The sequence below is a fragment of the Calliopsis andreniformis genome, chromosome 10, assembly GCF_051401765.1.
Source record: "Calliopsis andreniformis isolate RMS-2024a chromosome 10, iyCalAndr_principal, whole genome shotgun sequence".
NCBI classification, from domain to species: Eukaryota; Metazoa; Arthropoda; class Insecta; order Hymenoptera; family Andrenidae; genus Calliopsis; species Calliopsis andreniformis.
The window spans coordinates 18,250,453-18,268,033 of NC_135071.1; the positions used below are offsets into that span (position 1 = coordinate 18,250,453).

The 17,581-nt window shown below is 38.7% G+C and overlaps 3 protein-coding genes across 4 annotated transcripts in view; 2 read left to right on the top strand and 1 right to left on the bottom strand.

The window, feature by feature from the left end:
• The window catches only part of Sns (sticks and stones), a 330,519-nt gene extending 327,191 nt beyond the window's left edge, over positions 1–3,328 (top strand). Inside the window, exons 15-18 of the mRNA XM_076386724.1 lie at positions 297–449; positions 1,218–1,345; positions 1,966–2,152; positions 2,900–3,328. Of these exons, the coding sequence (XP_076242839.1) occupies positions 297–449; positions 1,218–1,345; positions 1,966–2,152; positions 2,900–3,327 (896 nt within the window). The 3' untranslated portion in view covers position 3,328. The remainder of the gene's footprint in view (positions 1–296; positions 450–1,217; positions 1,346–1,965; positions 2,153–2,899) is intronic.
• Positions 3,329–7,188: 3,860 nt separating this feature from the next.
• LOC143184476 (uncharacterized) lies at positions 7,189–13,241 on the top strand. Of its 2 annotated transcripts, none has more exons than XM_076386731.1 (5): positions 7,189–9,767; positions 12,139–12,306; positions 12,389–12,459; positions 12,558–12,676; positions 13,008–13,241. In XM_076386731.1, the coding sequence occupies exon 1, from the start codon at positions 7,197–7,199 to the stop codon at positions 7,503–7,505; it is 309 nt and encodes a 102-aa protein (XP_076242846.1). In that variant the 5' UTR covers positions 7,189–7,196; the 3' UTR covers positions 7,506–9,767; positions 12,139–12,306; positions 12,389–12,459; positions 12,558–12,676; positions 13,008–13,241. The 2 variants fall into 2 exon arrangements, with proteins under 2 accessions (XP_076242846.1, XP_076242847.1); XM_076386732.1 differs by having other exon boundaries at positions 12,389–12,455.
• LOC143184474 (cytochrome P450 4C1) lies at positions 11,760–17,544 on the bottom strand. Its single transcript, XM_076386728.1, has 13 exons — positions 17,456–17,544; positions 15,678–15,907; positions 15,505–15,614; positions 15,268–15,358; positions 14,816–15,001; positions 14,415–14,511; positions 14,228–14,330; positions 14,052–14,154; positions 13,831–13,937; positions 13,679–13,747; positions 13,330–13,498; positions 12,987–13,166; positions 11,760–12,304 (listed from the first exon to the last, which is right to left on the bottom strand). Exons 2-13 carry the CDS (start codon positions 15,829–15,831, stop codon positions 12,135–12,137), a joined length of 1,539 nt encoding a protein of 512 aa, XP_076242843.1. The 5' UTR covers positions 15,832–15,907; positions 17,456–17,544; the 3' UTR covers positions 11,760–12,134.
• Positions 17,545–17,581: the final 37 nt, after the last annotated feature.

Genomic DNA, 17,581 nt, shown 5'->3' on the forward strand with positions numbered 1-17,581 from the left:
CGGAAACACTATAACAACAACAACAACAACCGAGTGTCCATTAACAGTGTAATCGAAATACACATTAACGGAGGAAACAGCATTTAATCAGCAAGCATCGCAAATTGACTGTTTAATACTGTGACTGGATGGCAGAGTCCAGCCGAAAGATTACCATTGCTGATGTACTTAGAAGCGCTAATGAGATCTCGCGCTAGAGGATAATAATCGATCGCGCGGTGAATAGTACAACTAACATTAGCGGAGCGTTGCATGAATAACAATTCGGTGATGGGGCGTATTGGCTTGGCTTACAGGCGAGGCACCACCTACCGACGTGACATCCAGCGAGATTAATTCTTCCTACATCATCGTCATTATCATCACTGTTTCCGCCTCTGTTTGCCTACTCATTGCTGTGCCCATAGTCTTTGCTACATTAAAATCGAAAAAGAAGGCTCAACGTTCCGGTAAATATGATCACTCTCATATACCTGTGTTTTCTGCTTTATTTTCCATAGGACCGGGCAACCAGCCAGACGTTCTCTTGGAAAAGGGGGATTTTACAATGAATTATATCTATACGTTTGCAGCAACCTCCCTCATCTTTTTTATCATTAATATCCTGATCGTCGTGTTGTGGTACATTATGAGAAAACGAAATAAATCTCGTAAGTTTTTATCTTATCGAATCTACGGAGCTAATCTATTCGGCGGTAAATTAATTTCAAAAAGGAAAAAGAGGGGAGAGAAAGAACTTTGCATATATCTATAAACACTTTGCCAACTGGATGTAATAAAAAACGCTTTCCTATTAGTGTTAGTAATTTTAAGGGGTGATTCTACAAGCCACAGTAAATTAGAGAAAATGAAGAATGAGAAAATTGCGTTTAAGGCTTCCTTTTAGAGTTATCAGGAATTAAGAGTAGATGTGTCTGACTTATCACCGATCTGTTCTACTTACTCTACAGCGCTTAGCCTGACTACTGCACGCGGGCAGTAGAATAAGTCCCTTATTCAGTCAGACATGTAATATCTTCGAAACGAAGCCTGAAACATAATTTTATCATTCTTAATTTTCTTCTTATTTTAGTGTGTAGAATCATCTTCTAAAATTTCTAACACCCCTTGTCGAACATCTTGTACGTCTACATATGCTCCTACGTTGGCAACGTGTTAAAATCAGAAGAACAAAGTGTCCTCAGTTCTAATCGTTATTCTCTGTTTTCTCTGCACAGGAATTAATAAATCCCAGACAGCGGATATGTACGCACCATCCACCGTCAATGGAGACACCATGACTGGTGAATTAAGTTCTGTTTCGGACGAGAAGAGCGACGTTAACTTCGACACTAACGATTACGTGGTCAGTGCGATCAGTCAGTATGTTCTTAGTAACAAGTAATGCCGGAGGGTAGGTTTGAGTTCTATTAACACATTTCTGTTTCGTTTTGCTTTTGTTCGAGCACCTTGCCCTCTTGACTCTTCATCAGATAGTTGAACTTTCCTGTTTCCTCCCTCCCTTTGCATACTACCTCTTCTTTAACAACAGAAGTCCTTCGAAGCTTAACCAGTAGTACTCCTAGAACGACTTTTAATTTTCTTCCTCCCTTTTTTTTTTTTAATTTTCTTATACTCACTAAAATCTTACTTCATTTGCAGTACCCTTAAGTATAGGCAGGTTTTGGGGTGGATCTTTAGAGCTAATTTCCGTGCACGTACATATAGACACCGGGAACCCTCGTAATGTATCAGAATGATGAAATTAATGTCGATACAGAGCGCCAAGTGCTGCTTCGGTGCATGTTAGCAATCGGTAATGTACTTCATACTGATACGCTACGAACGACGGGAGTATTTTTTTTTTCATTTCAATGAAAATTATTTAACTTAATAGTGTTCAATGATTTAATGAGGACGTTCCAGGTTTAGCCTCTTTGTATGTGGGATTTTAATCGACCACTTTCTGTCTGTGTAACGCAACAGGACGAAGGCCGAAAGACAGCAGCTAGCACGTATTTAATAGATCAAACTATGCAAGATTTTGGGAAGGGGAACTTGGAGATGCAGGTGCACCATCAAGGGACCCTCGGTCGTCGGGGCAACCACATCCAACCACCCATGAGCATGGACTCGCCGCCACAGAGGACGACAGCCAGTGGGACACTTTCTGGTATGCATTAGATAGTCACGCAATAGATCATGTCATCTATTTTATTGAAGTTTATCTGAAAAGTTAGTATTCGTATAAATATCTGTAAGAAACTAGCAGAAAATTGCCATCGTAGAACGTCTATTAAGTACTTCCTTCCAACATAGACATTGGTTGCTTGCCAAAGTAGATTTTACATCTATCTCTCATAGAAGCTAACAATAACTTGTGTTTCAAGCCGTTGGCTGCGATTAAGCCAATAAACGCGTGTAGAACGCAAAGAAACTAGTAGAATTATCGACCTTGAACAGACCAGCACCAAAAGAATTACACCAATGTGTTTCAAAACCTCTGATGAAGCTGACTGGGCAGCTGGCAAGGTGTCAAAACCTTATCCTAGAAAAATAAAGCATAAATCTGTGGAACGACAGTGATAAATCTACAGAATGATTTAGGAAGATATATAAAACTTCTTCACGCCCTTGGAACAAAAGTCCACTAACTTTATCGTTCAAAAGTACTAATCGTGTTCCATGAGAAGTCTCTTGGAAACCATTAGAGACAATACTTTCCAGAGGATTTCTCATTGGGCAGTAATAACAGAGTCAGTAAAATAGGAAAAACTAACACTCATAAAAATTATTATTAACAATACTGTTTAAAGATTTCAACTTCAATACTGTACTTATCACACTGTATAAGTCGTTTTCCCTTGCAACGACAGAAACAAACCCAGCTCGCCAGTAAACCTTCTCCCTTCTCTTCCAGTTTCAAAATCAAGCTACATCGGTAACCCCAGTCCAGCCCCTCCGAGCGACGTGAACTTCTACAGCGTCGAGATCGACAATGGCCGCTACATGGGCTACGAGACTAACCACAGTCCCATTCCCGTGGTGGGCGAGCCAGGCTCTGGCTCCTACTACCCCTCCATGAGTCCCACGGGGCACATCGTTCCTGGCCACATGGGCGGCGGTACAGGGACCCTGACCCGCAGCAGGACTCTGCCGCGTCCTGTCCCACCGCCAGACGTCACCGTGATGACCGCTGGCTCGAAATCGCCGATCCCCCCGACAGTACCGCCCCCGCCGACCACATTCGCTCGTTCTGTGCCCAGCAACGCGCACACCCACGGCCACCCACTGTCGACCTTCACCCCAACGCCGGCCTACTCCGACATCGACGGACATCTTGTCTGAGGTTCGCCCATCTTCGGCCCCAGTTCGGTGCGCGGCAAGTACCGCGCCGTTCCGCGGGACGAGGCTATCACCGTCACAGAAAGAACCACCAGGCTCTAATCACTAAGTGGCTGACTCGTGAACGGATCCCTCGGCCTCGCTCGCTCGCAGGCGGAGACACAAAGGACGCAATGTTGGCAGCTGAGAGAAGGAGAGGCGCAGGGTCTCTGATTTTTCGGTAGCTTCGCGTCTCTTCGAGGAACCTGGGAATGAGGGTGAAGATCGAGGGGAGATGCAGAGGATAGATCACTAGTGTTCTGTTCTCGATTGTCGAGACGAGGTGTCGAGAGGGTTCCAGGATGGAGACAGTGGCGACCTGAGGCTCGAGAGACCGAGAACTTCGGGAGTTGCCACCTTCGAGACGCAGGGAGAGTGGACTTTTTATATTGAAGCTGTTAATATTGTGTGCTCTTCGGTTCCAAGCTCGATTTGGTGGGCTTGGAGTCGTAGGAAGTGATCTGCGACGCAAGTCTAGCGACTCCGCCGGGGGAGGCGTTTGGTGTGGGTGTACCGACGACCTTATATCCTGTTTGAACACGAAAGAAAGTAAGACAGTATGTACATACCCGAGGAGAACCGTGACTCGGTTCGTTAACGTAATTTTAAGCACGCGGTGCATCGTTACGACGCGGAAATGCATTCCTTAATGCTCGTTTTTTGTTAGCCGACGCGTACGAGGGCACACCTCGACGCGGTTTACTCGTAGCTTTTACGTTTCCGCGAGTTGCACGCGGTTTAGCCGAAGAAAGGATCGACGCCCAAGTGGACCGAGACGGAGGATACCTTCGTGACGCTCGACGCTTGCTCAAAGGACTTTCGTTACGAGTTTGTTCGTTTCGCGCCGACTTCATAGTGAGGACCGTCTGTGAAGGAAAGAAGTTCGTGAACGAGGGAACTGAGGATAGTTCGTTTCCCTGAGAACACGGAGGTATAGTATGAGTTATTGCGATCACATTATGCCTTAACTGTCATTGTCCTTGGACTCTGTGTAGTTTCGTACTGTCTACTGAAACTCACGTGACCCAAGCGATTAGGAGGGATGAGAATCGAGGATAAGAGGCCTCCTAAATTCAATCCACGAGAGAACTGTTTTATTATATAATAATTATAGTCGGTTCGTTTCGTTCGTGGCGACAGACCGAGATTTCCTTTCGATCACTGTTGCTCTTTTGAAAGTAAACGTATCTGTAAATTTTAATGATAACGTCAAAGGTCCATCATCGGTAACGTTGCTCTCGGCATCATCGTGAAGTCGCATAATCGCGTTCCTCTTTTCTTTTTTCTGTTTCGTGAATGCGTAAGACCGTCCATGGTTTCGTTTGTGATTGGTCTACCAGAGCGGTCTACACAGACATTGGCGGACTTCTTGTTTAGAACTTCGATGGAAGCGAGACAATCGTTTTACACAGGGAAACAGTTGACGACGTTTGTAATCGATAGTGTGCCAACTGATTTCCTTAGTCCCATTCCCCAGTTGCTCATCGTGCTAAGTGTTCTCTGTTAAATTGAACGGACGTTAATTATCGAGACGGAAATTAGTCGTTTCGGAAGTAGAGAACACTGACCTGTCGGGAAACGTTCGATGAATTTGAAACGGACTCGAGAAGCTCGATAGGTACTAAGTTTGCTAGGCGTTGTTTAGATAAAGAAAAATTCTAGAGGAGGGATAGAGAAATGACACTGCTTCACGAAGCTTTGAGACTCTGGCGTACACTTTGAATCGCAAAAGACACAGGATTCATTCGTAATTCCCGCGCTTTAAAGGGCTTTTGAAATTAGGGGGATCCCAGCGTTCCTTTCACGGGCGCGGGCTATTCAAAAATAGACTTGACTCGAAAGTTGCGAACATTCGAATTTTTTTTTATATCAGCGTTGCTCTTTACTGTCAAACTTGTACAATTATATTTGCATTTGCATATCGTGGTCATTCAGTTTCTAATCTTCATTAATCCCTCACGTTTTTTATCGATATTTTACTTTACGAACGTGAATCTTAACCAGGGTTGCCACCCGAATTCCTTCCTTGGATATACTGGGATAAATTGAGAGATCGAAGAAGATAGAACCAGTGTCCTATTGTACTGTCTTGCTAAAGCTTCAGTCCAAGGCCTAGACTTATACCAATAGGATACTCGTTATTTCTTCCTTCGCTTTCTAATCACCTCCACTACATCCACGGAGGGAATTCTTGCGGCAACCCTGATGCTAACGTACGTAGAGAGTTCTTCACTGCCGAGTCTTGAAGTCAATATTACGAATAGTTTAAACTGATCAGTAATTCATCGTTTATCGAACTTCACGGCAGAAAGACGAAGACCCGTGACTTAGAGTTAGGGGAATATCCATAGGGTGAACTGTTTTCACGTGACGTCCAACGTGTGTCGATTTTGTTCACGTTTTAGCAGCGTTCGTGCAGATAGTTTTTCGATGATTTTTTATTAATACACGCGGTACAGGCGGTGATGCATTCACGGTTAAATCGAAACGTTGCCAAATATGCGCAAATATCGCCATCGATATTTGCGCAATAGTTAATAAGTAACATTCTTTTTTATCAACCCTCTCAATCGCCCATCGGAAGGGTTGATAATTCCCGACTGAATAGAGACGTTTTTTATGGGTGAAGTACCTTCCCTTCACTACCTAATTTTAATCCTGTACCGCGGTTATACAAGTTTTATACTTAATTGACGTAAGATAATTATTATCGCGTGAAAGCTGTTGACTTAAAAACGAAATTTCGCTATTACGTATTTTCCTGAGACACCTACAGTTTCGAGCCACTTGCCCTACCCAAATGAAAAAGAAACAAGAGAACAAAATACCGCAACGAAACGGTACGGTATCGAAGAAAAATCGCAGAGAATAGAAAAGAAAGAAAAATGTAAAATCGACATAATCAGCGAAGTCTAGGGGAAGCGAAAAGGGAGCTAGAAAGAAAGGGAAAGGAAGTAAAAGTGAGTGTCTTGGAGTAGTGATATCTTCGAAAAAAGACAATAGTACATAAGTTTAATTATACGAGTATCAGTTTAGTTAAGAGTAAACTATTTCCCTGGCACAGCCAAGTTAGAAGTTGCATTCGCATAAAGCTGCACCTTTGTGCGGGAACGATAAGACAGGAAGAAAAAAGACGTAGTTCAACTAAATGTTTATACATACATATATTTTTGCATTTATTTCCATTAAATTGATTATCCTTGTAAATAGCGCGATATGTCAGCGTTTCACACACTCCAAAAAAAAAAAAACTTAATTAAAATGGATCATATGAGGGTCTCACATTACCTAAGCTATTAAATGAGAGATAATTGTGTATAGGATTATTACGCTAGGCCACATATTATATCCGAGAGGAGAAAAAAGAAAAGTTATTCCAAGTTATCGGACGAGACAGCGTCTTTCCGTTTATCGAAAGCCTAAGTAGTCGACACATATATTTTTGAAAAAAGATAAAAAGAAAATGGAAGACCGATACGTTTGGCCTACTGTGCGAGGGACGATTTCCCCCCAGAAACACACGATGACGCGTCAGGCGCCAAATCGACGAAGAATTTCATTCCAATCATGAAAGGTCACCGAAAATACCGAAAAAATACACTTCCCGTGCGAATTGCAATACGAGCTAGCGAAAAGAAGAACACTGCGATGCTCTCTCTCTCTCTGTGTAGGATTAATCGGGATTACGTTCTGGAATTCGCCGCTTCTAATTTGGCTCGCGTGGATATAGAAAGCTGTATGAAAAAGGAAACCATGTAAGTAAGGTTGCTCTGAAAATTCACTAAAACCACGTCACTCGCATATCCACACGTACACGTGGCCGACAAGCAGTTATGACTCGGTCATCGCGAGCAGGAACCTCGTGTCAGAGCATGCTCCTTTCGAGCAATCCTACTTACAGTTTTGGTGTCTCGATGAACGTCGAGCGTCGACGATGTATCGACGATCGATCGCGATTTACGCTACTATTTTTCATTCTACGTTCTCCAGCGATCGTCGATCGCGTGCATCGGTTCGAACGCGATAGAGATCGAGGCGTAGTGATGGCAACTGGAACACTTCGAATCGCTTCAAATCTGTATGACGAGGAATTCGAGTCACTTGGAACATGTTTCAGAGATTTGAACTCCTGGAAATCTTGATAAGTCTTGGATCTAAAATCTTGGTAGATCTTGAGTCTTAAAGGTCTTGAAGCCTTGAGTGCTGGTTAATAATTCAGTATCTTAGAAGAATTTCCAATACACATTTTTATTCTAGCAGTAGTATTAATTTTCCCCTACTTTTTACAACACTTTCGGTGCCGATCACGCACTAGCGCGTGATGGGGCTATGTTAATTCAACGGGGGCTGTATAGTTGGCAGTCTGGAGATGTCTATCGTTTTAGACTGACAGCGAAGGTAATAATATTACAAAAGAAAATTGTAGTACTTGAAGGGGTTTATACAAAGTATTAAACAATTATCTTCCAAGACTATCGAGAGGCTTAGGCATCGTATCATAAAGTGCCTCGAATTTTCACAGTCTTAAGAAAGCTCGAATCGGTTCGAAGTTGAAATTCGAACTCCCATCACTATCGAGGCCCCGTGTCTCGTGTCCCGAACGCGTGGGAGGAGGACGGGGGTGAGAGCGAGCGGCGATGAAAAGGGAACCGGAAGTAAGGGGTGTCGTTCACGGAATCGATACATGTATACTTTTCCGCGCCGTTGTCATGTGTATTTTATGCTTGAGAAACTGTTTGAAAGTTTTACGAATAACGTTTTCGTAGCATGCGCTAATTGTTATTTCAATTACACCGTGGGGAGGACACTGATTTGTTACGGTAGATTCTACAAAGCTTAAAATGGGAAAAAAATAACGCGTATTGTTAACCGCTGCTGTTGTGTATGGAGCCGCGACGTTCGGCTTAGACTGATGATTAAGGGAAAAAAAAATGATTCACGTATGCTCAATTAGAGAACATGTTTGCGCATAATTAAGAATTCTATTTACATATACATGTTTTATATTTGTAATTAATAACGAAAAAAAAATCATCTATACTTAAATATTACCTGATATTATTAGACTATGTAATCTCCAAAGTATTTGCTCATCAAAGTGCTAGGCATGTTAGACGGACCGATATTCGTCCAAAATGGTACCTTGGAGATGGACATACCATCTAACAGTATGATATTTCATATTTTACACAATAATTAATAATTCCGTTGATTATAATAAGACATAGTCAATCCTAATTATACAATCATTAAGGATACGAGACGAAGGGATAAATTAAACGTTTTACATGTATATAATGTACATATACACTTAGATAGACACAAGAAATGAAATGCATAACGAATTATATCAAATTAAGAGGAAAGAAAAAAAAACGATCGAGAGCTTTCGTAATTAGGTAAATGTTCGTAATATCACATTTGATGTTTTATTCCTTCGGATGTTCGTTTTTTTTTTTTTTTTATTCTTTCCCATCGCTTTGAAACAGCATTTAAAATAAAAAAAGACAAACGAAAAAGCGATTCTCGCTACAAAGTCTGGTCGTTCTACTTCGAGCAGCGCGCTGAGCGAGCGATTCGAAGCAAAACGACAGGACTCGCGAATCTCTGAAAATCGCCGAAAGTGACGTGACGAATTTTACTGTAACGAACTTATCCGTTCCAAAATTACCATTTGCACAAGAGGCGAAGACTGTATGAGCCGTTTCGTCGTTTTTACAATGCCCGAGCGACTCGATTTTATATTCGATTTCGATTTCTTGTTCGATAAAACGAAACACGAATTTCTGATTACGCTATACGATCTGGATAATCAATACTTGGCGTTTTCTTCGCAATGGCGAGAAATCCCGCAACCGAAACGAGAATTTTGGGGGGGAAAATCGTAGCAGTAGAATTAGCGAACACTTATTTGGAAGGGATAAGAATAATGTAAATACTTCGAGCCCCGTTTTTTCTTTCTTCGAATGCAGCTAATTAAGGAAAGTCATTTTTGGAGATGATGTTAAAGCAGATTTCTCGCCAGGAGGAAGAAAACGACAATCCATCGCGTGTATCGAGCGATGCAAAAATGATGTACTGTTAAGCGTATCATTGGGTATATGTTGCTTCCGTTTGTGTGCCAAGAAGAAAAAAAAAAGAATCGACATTTTCGATGTATAAATATTACGATATAGAGCGAGACGATATTACTGTTACGCGGGCCGTCACGGCTGAAATTTTGCGATCAGAATTTTACCGACGCGATGCAATTCTTTGGAGCAATCAATCGCTGTTCTTAAGTACAACAGGATAAGAGTACCGAAGAGGTGGAGAAGCTCTCTGATAAAAAGGAAAGGATGGAGGAGGGGAGGAGAGATAGAAAGAGCGAACCGTGTAATATATACTAAGGATACCAACAATTGGTACGCATTAATTACTTGTATATATACATAGTATTTTTACATTCTAATTCTAAATTACATTTCCAATTCTAAATGGTATACATTACTCTGTGAGCTTCGCTTGTCGTCTGTGTGAATCGTCGACAACGTTTCTGACGTTCGTTCACTCTAGGAAGAATAAAATAATAGTACAGAAGCGTTTCGTGTCGCGAACGCGGCGATGCTCGGCAAACATTAATCCCCACACGCCCCATCTTGTGCCACCTCACACTGCACCCACTGCACAAGATTCAATAACACACACGCCTCGTGCCTTCATCGCAGTTGCATTAATTAGAATGTGCGAGGCTGCGATCGCTCGCTGTGCTTCCAAACGCGACTGGATGGAACACTTCGCCATTTTCGTGAATAACTCTGTGGCTCTAAGGCAGAATTATCTGAGTACATTCTATTATTTTCGAGATACGAAATATGGTTCTTCAAGTTTTCAACTTCTATATTGCCTTATGGACTTGTGTTTTTTGAGTTCGGATTTGTATTATAAGTGAAAAAAATTCGTTTAATGCTCTTTCTTCTTTCTGTGAATATAACTTCTTTCTTCTGGGTCTCAATTGAGGTTTTAATTCAAATTTCTTGAAAATGTGACGAGGGTAGTTCTGTTTTACAGCCATAGGATTACAGTCGAGAGACTTTAATGTCTTCGGGGATATTTATATCGAGAAATATTTTTCGTGGAGAAGCTTCTTTTTTTATATATGAAATTTTTCAATTTTTAATAGATTTGTGTTGGTCCTGGACTTCGACAAAAAGGGGAGATTTAAAAGAAATGAGGACTTGGCAAAATGAGAAGTAACAAGTAGTTGTGAATATTATATTGAAATAAAAAAGAAGAGATCTCCTAAAAAAATTAATTAGATCACAATCTCCAATTTTTGAGAAACACCTGAAGACATTAAACAATAATTACCCCACTTGATTTCAAAGTGCATCCACAGTATCTACATTGGAGTTTGACTGAAAAAACATACCAATGGCCTAGAATAATACAGTGACCTCTTGTTATGCACTCTATGCTACTCACTTTGGTCTTGTCAAAACCGCGAGTAGTGAGGGTGGATTGAAGCAAAGTTTTACCCCATATAAATAGTTCCAAGAAATAATGAATACATCAACTAGCTTATAAGAAGAGGACACTGTACTTCCATTAAAAGAAAATTACTAAGTTCTTATATAAAAAAAAATTGCAATCCTGATACTCGTTGCACTTCTGTGCACAAGGATGCACCTAGAGTGATCGCAGCCCTGTTAAGAGAAATGAGAAGAATACTTGTGTGCGTACGTCGTGTCACGATGTATTCGATGTTTATACATACGTGTAATTTAACTCCTACTTGAACTGTGCTCATATAGCGAATGTGATGGTATTTTCCGAACGATAGATCGCGACATGTACTAGCAAGGAATGAAACTCATCCATGTGTATTCGATGATCCTGCGCATTTTTTAGTCGATAATAGTAGTTCGACACATCACACGTATTTATCTCTGCGCAAATGATTTTTGAGGAGGGAATTGCCAGATTTCGTTGCCTTTTCATTTCGATTTCCTGATTTCACGTTTTTTATCTAACTTTTTACACATAGAGGCAGAGCGAAGCTCAACATACTAGTCCTTACTTTAAAACCAAAGTAAAGAGAAGAAAACAACATTGTGTAGCTTTTAAGAATCTCCCATTACGTATTCACACCTGTGTGTCTATACAGAGGACATAATTATAATTAATAATTCAATCATCGTAATTAGGTAAAGGACTAACCGATAAGCGAATAGATAAAAGGGATAAGCCACTCGTTAAGTGTATCGTTTTATTTTTCATTCATTTTTTACGATTAACATTTTATCTAGCAACTTTTGTCGGCTAGGAATGTAAATTCTGTATCTGTACATTGTTTTCCTATTTCAACTATTAAAAGTGATCGTCAACTATGATTTTTTATTTATCTTCTGGAACCCTATTGAACCATACGTATCCTCTATAATTCTATTGGCTACTTCCCAAAACAATCTTCCAGCTTTTTATTCCCCTGGAACAATATTTTAATCCACCAGCAACTATCTTATATATTTATACTTCTGCATAATATTATTTAACAACATTAACAGTATTATAACAACAAACATGATTCACGAAATCCACAACTTTTGAAATATAAAAAGTTAACAATTCCAGCTTCATGTTAATTAACGCTTTCACCTATTGTCTTAGTTTCGAAATAGAACTTCCTCGTATACGATTTGCAAGCGACAAACATTGAATACCGGGTCTACCATTTCGAAATAACGTGCGTCATTGTTATCACTAATAACACGTCGTTATCAACTTCATCTTCAGCAGGTGGATTCGATGGGAACGAATCTTGTTCGAAGGGGATGCGCAGCGCGTATAGTCAAATCGGTGGCGAAACGAACATCCTTAAGGTAGTCAACAGGTTCGAAGTAGAAGTTATGTAAGAGAAGTCCTAGAGTCGTTTTCAGTTCCAGCATGGCAAATCGTTGTCCTGTAAGTTAAAATACAGAAAAGTCAGTAGTAATAAAAATAGGCAACATTTCAATTTGATGAGTGACAAATAAACTTTTCGAAGGCCCAAAAATTCAAGAATCAATTCGAGCAATAAAAGAAGAGTGCAAGATTTATGACAACTTCGCTTTGTAGGTAAAAGCTTTCCTACTTTTATCCTGTCTTAAATTTTGCAGATTGTCTAAACACCTCTTATCCTCCCTAATCTAATGATTGCATCTCCTTAATTCCAGACCTCTAATTCCCTTAAAATCCAAAGCAGACGTCAATGTCATTTTGGCTGTTGGGACCATCAAAACCAGTGAGTACCTCTTCCACTTAAGGAGAATAAGACACAACGAGAAGTCAGACCGTGAGTACTTATTAACGAAATAGAATTCCACAACGCGATAAGACTTCAGAGAACTGAAGAGAAATATTTTCATTCGAATTCAATTCTTTTGCGGTTTTGTAAAAACAACTCGCAAATAGACCCTCCATTATATAAGATTATATAAATTCATTCCTATATTTAGTACATCTTATCCATAATATTAAAGTATTATATTCGTTACAAAATTGATGGATGACATAAGATTTAGTATATCTTATCTATAAAATTAAGGCATTATATTTGTTACAAAATTGACCGATGACACAAGATAAATTCTTTATCTCTTTACCTATACAATTTCTTGGACCAGCGCTGAAAGGCACGTAAGCATAAGGATGTCGCCCTTTCATATTTTCCGGCAGAAATCTGTCTGGATCGAAGACCATTGGGTTCGGCCAGTAGTATGGATCCCTGTGGAGATCCAATATGTGTACATGTACCACTGTGTTCGCTGGTAAAGTGTAGTCACCTGGAAAAGTAAAGTCAAGTGTCACTTCTCGAGAATGTATTTATCTAGTAATTTAATAAATAGTTATTCCAGCAGGATGCAATCAGTACGTGTCCTTTGAGTTATCTTATGAGTAATTATAAACTAAGCTGCATAGGTATTTCGTGTGATATTCGATAGTTACTCAATTTCACTTCCATTTCCGGTAACCGTGATATAAACGGCACACTCGGGTACAGCCGAAGAGATTCCTTGATGCATCGCTCAAGATAAGACAAACATTGAAGCCCAGACATGGTCAATTTGCCGCCATTCTCTTGCATAATTGCGTTCACTTCGGCTCTGGCTCGTTTCTGAAAACAGCCACTTGGTAATTATCATCAAAAATATCCCTGCTGGGCTGCATATTTTTCTTGCATTCCTCAATTTTTTTAACTAGCATTTTCGATCGATTTTTAGCGTAAACATTATTGTCGATTTAGTTTTCTAAATTTATTTCTCATCTCTACGTATATTATCCTCGTAAAAGTCACCTGTATCTCTTCGTGTTCAGCGAGAAGCATTATGGTGAAACAAATAGACATTGCTGTAGTATCGTGACCCTGTAATAAAATATGATTATCTTTTTATTTTATTGAGGGTTGCATGGGAGAAGCGGAAGAAGAATGAGAGATGGAACACCTACCCTGAACATAAAAGTATCGACCTCCTCCCTTATACCCTCATTGTCTATCTGATTGTTTCGATGAGCTGCTATCAAAAGATCGAGCATGGCTAGTCTCTTTTTACGAACTATGAACAAATAGAAACTCATATTTAACTTGTCGACTTTTCTTCTAGACGATACTACTCTATTTCAGTGATTTTAATAACGATATTAAAACCGATGATACAGCTATCACTTACTTCCCAGATTGACATCTTCATGCTTTTTAGATGGATCATCGTGAAAGCCAGTTAGATATCGACCATCGGTTTCCTCGTGATATTTTTTTCGTTCGCCGATAATCTACAATGAAAAAGATATTGATCATATCAATTCTAAGAGACAAAGACAGAATAACTGTTATTGCGTTTTTTACCTGCCAAGTGACTCCGTGTAATATCTTGAGTAACTTGGCCTGGCGCCACCCCTTGGGAACTAAATTGAAGATGTATTGATTGTACAGCCATGGTTTCACAAATCTACAACAAAACATGGTGAATTAAACAATTGTCTGTCACTGTTACATATTCAATACGTACTATTTACTCCTGTGAGTTAATTACCTCCATACTAAAATGTTTCCCATCTCTTCCACAGCGTTACGATATCTGCGTTGAAACGCAGCTCCTCTATCTTTCAATGATGTTCCCATTGCTGTCTCTGAAGTATAACAATTTACATATTAATTATATTCATTACTAAATATATCTAAATCAAAATTTCATATAAAAAAGGAGAATTATTCTCACGTAATAGTTAAACTGAAAGCATTGCTATTTGTAATGTAATGTAATTTCAATGACCATTACTGTAATTAATCTACAAGGAAGTTCTTTATTAATTCTGTGCATTTTCTGTCTAATTTTTTATATTTCGAGAGACGCTTCTCTTACTTTGGTACAAACTATTCTATATATTCCACGCTTATCAGTGCTTATAAGTAATGATGCATTTCTTGATTTACCGCATATTACATTCAAAGTGTGGGAGCTAACGAAAGGTACAAGATCTTTGACGACAGCCCCCCCTTCGTCCTTCAGCCCTTTGACCATCTGCTCAGCTTCTTCGATGAAAATTTCAACGAATTGCTGAAGCACGTTGAAATGGAAAGCAGGAGTCAGTATCTTTCTTCTTGCTTGCCATTTGCGACCTTCAATGAAAGCGAAACGATAATTACACCTATTTCGCAGTCGTTACTTCTATATACAATAATATTTCGTGTTTTTTTCTCTCCTTCATTTACGTTCTGTATCAATGGCATATCTCGACGCTGATTATAGTTATTTACTCGTATGCTCATGTACTCTGTCGAAACTTAGTAAACAAATGATATAAATCCGAAAGACTTGTTTCATTCACTGCAGAAATAATATTCCCGCGATAAATATGAAATAAAAACTAATAACGTCGTGTTACCTGCGCTGGTGAGCAAACCAGTACCAAACCAAGGTATCAGGAGATCGTAGACCAAACTTTTCTGAGTGGATTTTGAATTTCCAAGAATGACCTAAGGGTACAATCATTTTTTATTGTTCAATAATACAAGGGGAGAACAGAAGGAGGTAATTCTAAATAAGAAATAATTAAGAAACATGAGATTTTAATTTTTTGGGTCTGCAAATTCTCTTTTCAACCAACAAATTTTTGAATTACCTCTATGTCGTTTGGATGACGAATATTAATCATTGGAAACATAACAGTCCAAAGTCTGTAAATTGGATAATACTGGTTATTCAGCCTCCGCACGGTTTTCCAAAGCTCATCTGTAATAAAAGAAGAGTAATGTTTCCTGTACGAATGAAAAAAATTGTGTAGTCAATAATTACCTCCCGAAAGTTGGAAAGAGAGTAAATTTCCGCATAGTGGTAACACTTGTGGTCCCGGTATCGAATTAATCAGTCTCCCAAGCTTTCCATAATGCAGTATAAAAAAGTGCAAGAGCAACACGACACCGATGACAAGTAATATATCGATAATCATTTTGGCTGGATGTCACACTTTGTCTTTTCACTGTTTAGTGTACAATGAGGCTCTTATCATAATGCTAAATGGTAAACTGTAATCAATAACATAATCTTTCATAGATATCCTTTTTATATTAAATCAATTTTTTTACTTATTTTTATGATAAACATTAATGACGCAAAGATAGTACAGCGTGTATTTTTTATATATTATCTAAAACTAACAAGATAGTAATAATAAACAGGCATTAGAAATACAGCACGGTTAATAAAGTGTTAGTGAATAGAAGACAATTAGACCGACAGATATCGTAGAAGTTATACTAATACCAATTCTAAAACAAATACAGTCTTTGCTGTCTTTCGATCATTTTTTTTTCATTCACCTATGTTATATTAGAATAAAATGTTGTTTTCATTTATTTGTACGTTTATTCAGTTTTTAAGCATAAACCTGAGCGCCTGTTGTTTTGTGGAGGGACGGCAGCCCTCCTCAAGGAATTTAACTTCCTCCCCGCTAAGGAATCTAACCCAGACCAATTCCGATCACTCTTTTCAATATTGAAAATCTCGAATATCTCGAATATATAATCTCGAAAAGTAAAAGAGACCGCCAGGCATATGTATAGGGAAAAGTTATTCAAAATTATGACCTTGACAAGGTCATCTAATTCGCCTAATCAATACAATTATCATATTAGTAAATAAAATTAGCATTATAATTGTTCATGCATATGTTAGCAGTATTGTGTACATCTGAAACAGCGTTTTCTTATCTCAAACATAGCATTACACGTAACAACTGATAAATTTTATTGCCCCACTATGGATGATTAATAAATGATTAGAAAAAGTTAGAAATTAGATTACGATTGCAAATGTGCATAAATTAATAAATTATCGTTATGATTGATTAATTTGAACGGCTTCATCGAAGTATTATATGCAAATAAAAGTATTTTACATTACAGTAGTCTAACTTATAAGCTTTGTTATCAGTTTTACTACAATTTTTATTTGAGACGTGACGTGTGTGATTAGGGCAATGTTATTGTTTCTTGTTTTTACTAAATAACGAAAAGTGTACGTGTATAGATTTACGACATCACAAATAAATTGAAGATTATTGTTTCACAATATTTTCTCTTGACGTCTAACGTATGTGTTTTTGTAGAAAATAGGAAAAACTGATCTTAGAGAGAAATTTGTTTTGTTCCCAGTTGGTTTTAAATATGTAATTTTTATTTTTCACGCTCTGAACGAAATATATTCCTATATATATATATATATAATTTCTCGCATACTATGCAAATATTTATTCTATATTTTCTATTTCCATCCGATACTTACATCGATAACTAAAACCAATATTATAAATAAAAATAATATCTACAATGGAATGACTAATATTTTGTAACATATTTCAAGGAATTTTTTCCGTAATAAAGCATCATAAATCTTATGAAATTCTAAGCATGTGTCTCTCGCGAATATCGATCCTGCAGCACAGATGTTTCAGCAAAAATTTTAACAAGAAAAGAAACCAAAGTGATCAGGAGTTTGAAATTATGTAAGGCTTCTCTATAGAAGTTTCAAAAAGTATAATAAAAATGATTTACACAAATTTTAGAAACCCTCACCTATTTGAATTCTCGCTCAAAGACGCAATTAATCCGAGTTAAGTCCCTTCTGCACACAATTACGCAGAGTTGACACGCACATTTAGCCCGCAACAAGTGAGAGCAAGTTTTGACGTTAGCTCGGTG